This window comes from Hypomesus transpacificus, chromosome 16 (genome assembly GCF_021917145.1).
Source record: "Hypomesus transpacificus isolate Combined female chromosome 16, fHypTra1, whole genome shotgun sequence".
In the NCBI taxonomy this organism is placed as follows: Eukaryota; Metazoa; Chordata; class Actinopteri; order Osmeriformes; family Osmeridae; genus Hypomesus; species Hypomesus transpacificus.
In genome coordinates this window covers 5,784,567-5,794,085 of record NC_061075.1, presented here as the reverse complement: position 1 = coordinate 5,794,085, position 9,519 = coordinate 5,784,567, and the positions used below count along the sequence as shown (strand labels likewise).

At 38.0% G+C, this 9,519-nt stretch overlaps 1 protein-coding gene across 2 annotated transcripts in view; it reads right to left on the bottom strand.

The window, feature by feature from the left end:
- Positions 1 to 329: 329 nt before the first annotated feature.
- The window catches only part of negr1 (neuronal growth regulator 1), a 218,204-nt gene continuing 209,014 nt past the window's right edge, over positions 330 to 9,519 (bottom strand). For both annotated transcript variants that reach the window (XM_047036986.1, XM_047036987.1), the window contains one exon: positions 330 to 3,262. In XM_047036986.1, the coding sequence (XP_046892942.1) occupies positions 3,162 to 3,262 (101 nt within the window). In that variant the 3' untranslated portion in view covers positions 330 to 3,161. The remainder of the gene's footprint in view (positions 3,263 to 9,519) is intronic.

The following is a 9,519-nucleotide window of genomic DNA, read 5'->3' as shown; positions in this document are numbered from 1 at the left end:
TCTTTGACAAAAAATTGTTGAAACACTTGTTTAACAACCAACACGGATACAAGTTTCCTTAGTCTAAGGGGGATAACTTATGCAGATGTATGTCATGTTTGGTTTTTGATACTGAGGTAAATTAACATTAATTTAACAACATAATTTTTGGTTTACAGGACCAAAAGTCACCAAATTCAAATGTGTTTGAGAATCTCATCTGAACAACAAATACATGATCTTAGACCCCAATGCAATATGTTGTACACTGTGGAGCAGTGATGTCATTCTCAAACGCTGGCAGGGAAATGTCACGCAGGTGCATTGTTATTAGTTATAATGCTACGAAGCAAGTTATCGTGGTCTTTTATTGCATGTGTCATGTCTACAGTTTGTCATTTGCCCACCATTACTGTAAGATAGTAAGTACGGAAGTCCTTGAGCAAACATTGTGTCAAAATTCTTTATCAATGCTACAATAAACCTTTATGGCACGACAAAACAGTAGTAGTACCAAAAGTAACATCTGGCACTCTGGTTAAATAAAAAAGTAACTATCCCTTTAGAAGAATGGTGAATGTTTGGTGCTCAAATTGGAGAGTAGTGCAACAATAATAACATGTTACTTCGTGAAGTCTCTAATTTATACTGTTCCATCAGGTCCTATAGGACAAATTCAAGGTATTGCAAAATCTAGACATGGATATGTTCAGGTATTGTAATGGAACCTACAATGGATTGTGCATTGAGTCAGATATATTTTGAGAATGAGAACTTTCATTGTAAATAATAGTGACTTGATTACACTATGTGATGCATTCAAAATAATATACATTCATAAATGTGTAATAATACCAAGGTCTCAGCTGCATAACAGGTAACCAACACACTTCATGCAGTCACCAATGTGCCACATTTACTATGACTTCAAAACATCAATGCAGTGTCATCAGATAGAATGATCATAGAATGTATTATAACATGTAGAATAATTGTGGAAGTAATTGTCTGGTTATAGATCAAAAGGCTTCTCTAAAACTGGCTTCAAAAAAACTGATTATTTGTAAACTGGCCAACCTTTAAACATCAGTTAAATTTAACATCCACATTCATACTCTGCACATCATCAAATACACGTTTTACACACCTGTTCTAACAATAACATCAAAATAAGTCCTATTCTCTCCATACTGTATATACACAAATATTACTAATTTCTATATACTGTTATTTTTGATTGCACCTTCTTGGTTTTCAAAAAGTAGATAATTAGTTTCCAAACATTTGTCTTTTAATCTATTTGTTTGACAAGAATTAACAACAATAATGGCATCTAAATTGGTTGACAACAGCATAAACTATGCCATATCTTGCCTCAATCAAATAATTTCACATATCCAGATTCACAGCTATATTTTTTTCTTTACAGTGTTTTCACAAAGGAATGTAATAAATATACAGTAGTTTTGACCCCTTTTGCAATATACTTCAACATTTAAACAAGATAATATGGTGCAGTATTCATAAAACAAGCGGATAACCTTTTTCAGTACAAAAACCATACCCCCCCCGCAAAACAAAATCTTCATATTTAAAAACAAACACGTAATCAACAAAACAAAAGTATTTGTGCTTTCAGTCTTCAATTTTGATGGCTATACTTTCTAAAGATTTATAGTTACATGTTTTGTTACTGAATTGTGTGTTAAGCAGTTGTCATATAGATCCACAGAGAATTCCTTGCCCAGGTTACCCCATGAAAAACAACACTGAAGTAAGACATACATTTAAATTCTGTTGACCTCTCAGAACCATCTCAAACATGAAAGTGACATCAACTACGGTTCATTTTCAAATTTAGTCAAAAACTAAAACTAATAATAATGTTTGATCAAGTATTTTTATCTGTTAAGCCCCAAGTTAGATTAACAATAAAGTGTATTAGCCAACTGGAAAATGGACCTTAGTTCAACTTTAAATCGTCACATAATCTATATGTAAAATCATGGATTTCATGATATATACTTGAGCCATTTGATGTGAACACTACTTCTAATCCTATTAAGCTATTATTGGGCTCAAGGAACTGAATCATTGTCTAAACATAGATTCTAATGCTGCAAAACTGCAGGAATGAAGAAAGCCTGACAAGGAACAGGAAACAAGGAAAGTCATGTACACTATCCAGCACAAGTCTTGCTCCACTCTTTTATGTTTCTTTGTCAATTGGATTATACCTGTATGTCGAACATTGCTACTCATCCCTGTATCAGTTTTTGTTCTGCTAAACTTTATCTTTAATTAATATGGCGAGGAGATGATCATTGAAAAATCATAAATGCAAACAAGTTAACACAGGGCTGTGACTTCCATTAATCCTGTACGGTGCAAAAATGTGTGGCTGCTGATTCAATGGAAATGAATGGCATTAATAATAAGACCACACATCCACTTCCAAGGAACCAAAATTGCAAAGAGTATAAAGTAAGATACTTCCTCCTATGTTATTTACTTGATAATAGATGAGGCAAACAACATGAAATTGTAAGACTAATTTCTAAATGCAACAAACTGTCTATTTTATATTGGTCCAATAGAGGGGGGGTTTGAGTAAATTTAAAGTTCAGTTTAGCTATTTAGTAATCTATATACCTATTATTATAATGCAAACGTTTGAAAACCACAACCATACATTAATGCATAATTAATGTTGTGCATGTGAATGTATATATTTCTTTGTTGGACAGTCTTATATTTAAAAACTGTTTAGATGATTGATGTGGAAATTGCGTACTGAGGAACTTGGCACTATGGCATTTTTCTGCCATTTACAAAAACAAAGATGCAAATGTTGATTTCCACACTACAACCCCATGGCTAGATACAAATGAAAGAGCTCATTTTGTAGCCATGAGGGCATATGATAAGGACAATGAGCATTGATTCTCAAAGTGGGCAATCAGAATGATCTTTTAGAAACAAAACAGATTTCTAGGTATTTACAAGGATTGTAACTTCCATTTTGGGAAAAAAGAAAAGAAAACTCCCCACAAAGGTAATGCTGATTATATCCAATACGGACTTAAACAAACTGTACCAGATTGGATCGAGCCATCAGCCTGTAAAAGCATTGATGAATGCTTGAAAGGCTCTTTACAGTCACTGTGTTTGGTTGCCCTCTACTAGTATACACTGATGAAGGAGGAGACAGCCAAGACCAGGTACCGGCAGGCCATTAGGACCTGTGCACTTCCTGTACTCCCATATGGTGCAGTGTTGGGTGCTGTGGGCAAGAGAAAAGAAACATTGATTAGAATTATTAAACTTTCGCATGCCATTACATTTTATAGCCAGCAGTCAGTCAACATGTGTTGCTTATGAATCAGGGAAAAACAGAGGTTTCTCATTCAGATCTTTTATGAAGTTTACCAGAGGATAAAGAATAATCATTTTAACAGTTATTTTGTATTCAGAATTGCAAGCTGTATGGCAATAACACATACTATTGCCAAGATATCAAAAACAGCTACTTTTACAAAGGTGCCCTCTTCTGAAAAGTGGACAGCCACTGAGCTCATCACTCTAGAGAACTGCGCCAGAGTCTGAGAGGACAAGTGCATGCTGGGGAGATAGGATGGGGACTGTCTCACACACACAAGCACACACATACTCACAAACAATTGTGCATGTACACACGCAAACACAGACTTCCTGGCAGACTTAATTCTACCAGGGGAATCATGTAGAGCACAGCCATCTCAGCATGGCGCATTCATTCACACAGCTATGTAATTATCAATGTAATCATCTGACATTGACTTTGCCTCATACACACATATCAGTATACACACAGTTAGCTGTAAAACCTTGTCTGCATTTTGTTGCATGCAAGCACAGGCATGAATACACACAAACATGTTGTCCTCGTGTAGCAAGTTCGCCAACGATACACTAGCCTGATTTATCAAAACGGTTATACATTTCTAGGATCATCATCACATTGTTGCTTTTAGTTAATTTTGTGTCTGACTTCAATATGGTTAAACATCAAGGGTAGCAGAACTAGGCAGGTTGCTATTTTACAGTATGGCACTTTCAGTTTAGATCACGTAAATCCTTGGTTGCAATACATTTAGGTAATAGACCAGACACTTCAAATGTCAATGTGAAAAGGTTCATGCCACATTATTACACATTGCACTACATTTCATGGTGTCTATCATGAATGTGAATGAGTACTGTTCATGCTGTTTACCCATTATTTGGAAATTCTATTCTACCACAGATGGAAAGCTGAAGACAAAAGACAATGAACAGGTGAAAATTGTGATAGTGTGTGCGCTGCCATCTCTCTCTGTTTCTCTTCTTTTTTCGATCTCCTCCCATCCGTAGCAGAGGATAATGACACAGTTTTCCTGGGCTGAGAGAGCCTAAAGATGGTTACCATAGCAACAGCTCATGTCTTGCGAGGCAACACTATTACCATGTGAAGACCCTTGCAAGTAGAGCTGCAACGAATAGTCGACAAAATCGACTACGTCGATTGTGAAAAATTGTCGACGTGGATTTTTTTCGTCAACGCGTCATATATTATACAGATATTATAAAAAGATTCAGAGCTGCTGGTAATTTTCATTCAGCATTACAATGCCCTACCGGAAGTGCAGGGGGCAGTATCGCTTACACTGTCACACCAAGGCATAGACGTACATACACCAAGGCAAAGAAGAATAACTTTTTTGAATCATGGTGGAACAGAGTGTGGGAGAGCCGAAACAAGTTAGACCGAGAGCTTCAAAAGTCTGGGTATATTTTACCAGCAAACCAAATAAAAAAGTACAATGCAACATCTGCTAAATGGAATTAGCATTTCATTCCAGCACCACGGCAATGCATGAACATTTGAAACGGAGGCATCCTGGAGCAATCACGTCTTCTCCTGCTATTAGTTAAGTTTAAAGGGGCGATTGATTGCCAAACCGATTTTACCTTGTCATAGTTGAATAACGACAGTTCGGTGGGTAAAATGAACATACAGTGAATATCAAAGTCCTTTGACACCTCTTTCCTATGCAAATCTCCCCCCAAAAAATTGCCTGTAAAACGCTAGCTTTTCAACAAAGCCACCCGTGTGACGTAGGACGGGGGACCGCCCTTTTTGGCTCTGGTCTGTATCTTTGTCACGCCCCAGAATGTACATCCAGACCAGCCCAAAGTAGCGTCTATCTCCGATACTAGTTTAGCTGCGCGCTGCTCTGTGTAGGCTACTTATAAGGAATTACAAAGAAGAAAGTTTTGAATTATAACAAGGATATTGAAAATGGACCACGGTCGTAAATGCTGTGTTCCAGGCTGTACAGGGAAGGCTAACACTCACAGTCTTCCCAAGGAGCCAAACATTCAACAGGCATGGCTGCTGTTGTCTATGAGAAGATCCCGGCGAAGTTCGACACTCAATCATTCATTTGCTCTGAACATTTCACCCAAGACAGTTTTGACTTGAGTCACTTGAGTTTTTCAAGCAGGATTTGCTAGGAAGCTGAACCTGGAAAGAGGTGCTGTTCCGACTGTATGCTCATTGCAACCGCAAGCTATAAGGACAGTATGATGTTGTGTTAACAGTTATTAGCAATGCTAACGTTTCCTGTATATAGCATACCAGGTAGAATGCTAAATACGTTTCTACACACATCAAATAACTCTAGCTAGACTAGCTGTAGTCGGCATTAGAAGGGAAGCTTCCGAAAAATAGCCAGAAAACGAACAGCCGTCTGGCTTATTGATAACGCCTGTCTAGATAATCTATTTGAAAGAACTGGAGAAAGGCAGGTGCTAGATACAGGATACGTTAGCATTGCTAGTAACTGTTACTAGTAACACCTAGACTGTAGGCATGTAAACAAGTTTAGCTTGCTAACGCAAGATCATAGGTAGAATGTGTGATAATTTAGCCTAGTTTATTGGCAATGGGGCTAACGTTGATTCATGTTCCTGACTGTGTTTCATTCGAATAAATAACCTGTGTAATGTAAATCTACAATTCACGAAGCATGTTTGTCCAAGATATTTGTGATGTTATTTTTCAGCAAGATATCTAGAGCTAGCTAGCTAACTGAAGCCGAGTAGAATCACGATATGGTTTGGTTGCTTAGCTGTAACCTAACGTTCTACCCACCTAAGTCAATCCAGTTTGCTTCAACAACAGAAGTGGAAACAAGTAATGTTATCATTTCAAATTATATGTAGTCAATCTGTTGAAAACAGTGTTGTACACAATAGATTTATTTGCGCGTTTTTATTTCAAGTCTCCAACTTCAGTGTTTCAGCGAGTGCTGCTGTTGGCCGTGTTGCGTTTTTGCTCCCCAGCTTCACTCGTTGAAAACCAACCAATCAGCTCATAGCTAATCTAAATATTAATGAGCATACCATAAAAGGAGAAAAGCAAGTGTTTTTTCCCAGGAACATTTCAGAGGATCTATCAGGGGGCATAGAACAGCACCCGGGCCATTTTCAACCCAACCAATGTTACATACCCTATTCGGAGACCTTAAGGAACAGTGTGAAATACCCAAAAAACCCAGTCAATCGCCCCTTTATGTTAAATGTCCAAGTTAAAAGTAACGTTAGCCTTGTTAAATTATCGTAAGATTTACGCTTACATGTTGGAAAACAGAACGTCTCATTGAGGATGCTTGCTAACGCTATATCAGTTATTTTACGTGCAATGTAGTTAATCAGTTAATTATCAGAGCGTCTCATGGAGGATGCTTGCTAACGCGACTTCAGTTATGTTACGTGCAATGTAGTTAATCAGTGAATTATCAGATTAGCCTGTCTTTTCGTTCGTTCTGAATAGTTAACCTCTTCCACTTAGCATAGATATTGTGGAAAAATAATAATTTCATATCAACACAATTACGAGAGATCTACTCTAGCATTATAAAAAAATATGATACTATAGCCTACATTAATTAAAACTTTGTTTGCACTTCACTTTTAAAAGCATTTTTGCACTTTAATTTGTATTACTATTTTGAAGATTTATAATGATGTTTACATGTTTACACAACTTGTAACTCAAATACATTTGAATTCAAATTTCAACATTTTGTAATTCTTTTTGGGGGGGGGAAATAATCATTAGATTAGTCGATTAATCGAAAGAATTGTCGATAGATTAGTCGATTACCAAAAATAATCGTTCGTCGCAGCCCTACTTGCAAGTGTACATTGCTTTACCAGCACTACTAAAATCCTTCATCGACAAAAAGCAATTCCTTATATAATATGTAGGGACAGTAGAGCTATCAGAGGAATCACAATTGAACAATTGCTTTAATGCCTATTTTTGCCCCAGTTTATGAAGGATAAATTTTCTCCGCTCTGAGCATGAATTACATTTTTGATTTAGAAACAATATTAGCAGTTTTACAGCAGAAGATTAATACTGTTGGTACCTGTTTCTTTTCGGGTCTGTTTAATGTCCCTCCTCATCTTCAGTAAAACCCAACCCGAGTTGTTTTGACTGTGAGTTGCAACTGTCTATTTAAATAACCCTAACTGCCCTTCAAACACGATACTTCCAGCTTTTTTAGTGGAAGAGAAAGATAGAATTAGAGAAGACAGAGGGCCTCATGTACTAACGCTTTTGCGCCCACTTCAGGCGTATTTGTTTCGTAATTTGCGCGTAAAAGCATGGCGAAGTATGTACAAACATGCCGCACTGAGGTAAAAGCGCAGACTACCTGTCGCGGGAACTGAAAATGGCAAATTGCGCTTTTCCGTGTCATGCATATGCATTCAAGGGAGGGTCAAGGGGAAAGTGGGAGTTTCCCATAAAGCAGGGGTGTCCAATCCTGGTCCTCGAGGGCCACTGTCCTGCATGTTTTAGATGTTTCCCTGCTCCAGCACACCTGTTTCAAATGAATGGGTCGTTATCAAGCTCTGTGGAAGCCGGGTAGTGACCATTCATTTGAATCAGGTGTGCTGGAGCAGGGAAACATCTAAAACATGCAGGACAGTGGCCCTCGAGGACCAGGATTGGACATCCCTGCCATAAAAAGATGGGAGGGGATGCGTAAAGTGTGCCTAAATATGTATTCCGCAGTATGTACAGAAACTGCGCCTCTTAAAAGCAGGCATAAACCTGGATGCAAGCGGGTTCCCTCGCATATGCCTCCTGGTGAAATGACAGCAGTAATCCGAGCAAGACGAGGATCCCACTTTTTCAGTTGAGTGAACACAATCATTACGCGTTACAGATAAAGCAGCCAGTCAATATTACAGTTACTGGAATTTGTAATTTCGGTCCAAATAGCATTTTTTTGTATTGGTGTGGAATTCCGGCCTTGTATCATATTTATAACTAAATCTTTGTTTTCACTGTTTTGAACCCCTACCTGTCAGTATTGGCACATATAATGAATAATTGTGAAATAGGCCAAGCTGGCATTGAAAACAGGGAGCAGAGCCAAGGGTACAGGCTATGGTGATGGAGAGAACGATAAAAATCTGGAGCATTAGAAACGCACTCACTTAGAGGAATTGTCAAAGGGGCATGAGAGTTCCTAGTCTTAAATTGACCGTCCTGGGGCCAGTTTGTCGTAAGGGTTGAAGCTAAGTTAATCAATTGTCCCTTTAGCCCGTTAACATTAGCGAGCTAACTGAGAACCGCAAATATCGGCTCTTCGACGGCTGATCCGCATCCAAATCATGTCAATGATTCAATCAATTTCAATCAGGCTAAACTTATAAGGGCAAGTGCACGAGCACGTCCTACTTCAAAAGGCAGGAAAGGTCGATCACCAAAACTGTGATTTTCTAACGGTATGATGCCGGAAAAGGCGAAAGAGAGAGCGGTGATATACTCGCCATTTGAGCAAACTATTATAATGAGTCTCTACGAAGACATATTATCATGGCCAAGTCAAACACCGCCACCAGACCAAGACAGGCAGCTTGGCCAAAAAATTGCAGATAAACTAAATGCATATTTTGGTAAAATGTATGGGCTCATCTTTAGTGCCTTATTACCCCAATCAATCAGATCACATTTCTTTAAATGTGCCTGCTGGCAGTAGGCTTAATGGAAATTAATCATCGAATGAGACCTTGTTAGGGAAAATAATTATATTAACTCTTTCAGAATAAGTGTAAAAACAAGGCCAAAGAGTATCTAATTGATATGAATTAATAGACACTTATGAGGATATATGTAGGCCTACTGAAAGCGCCTATATCATGTACTATAAATATGTATATGCATGTAGGCCTATGTGTAAATCCCTCTTTGATTTCATTGACTGGGACATGGCCAGGGAATATGATGAATTGATTCCTCAGATGTTTAAGCGCCAATAGCCTACACTTTTCTTACAGCAACGCATGCTGCGGCTTTGCCAATGTTTTCTGCATCGCCTATACTGTTAAAAATGTTCCTGACGCAAAAAACCCTCAAGGCTGTGCATAGAATCTGAAGCACAGTAAAAGTTTCAAGTAGCTTTATTGTCAATTTCTTCACATGTCAAGACATAAAAAGGA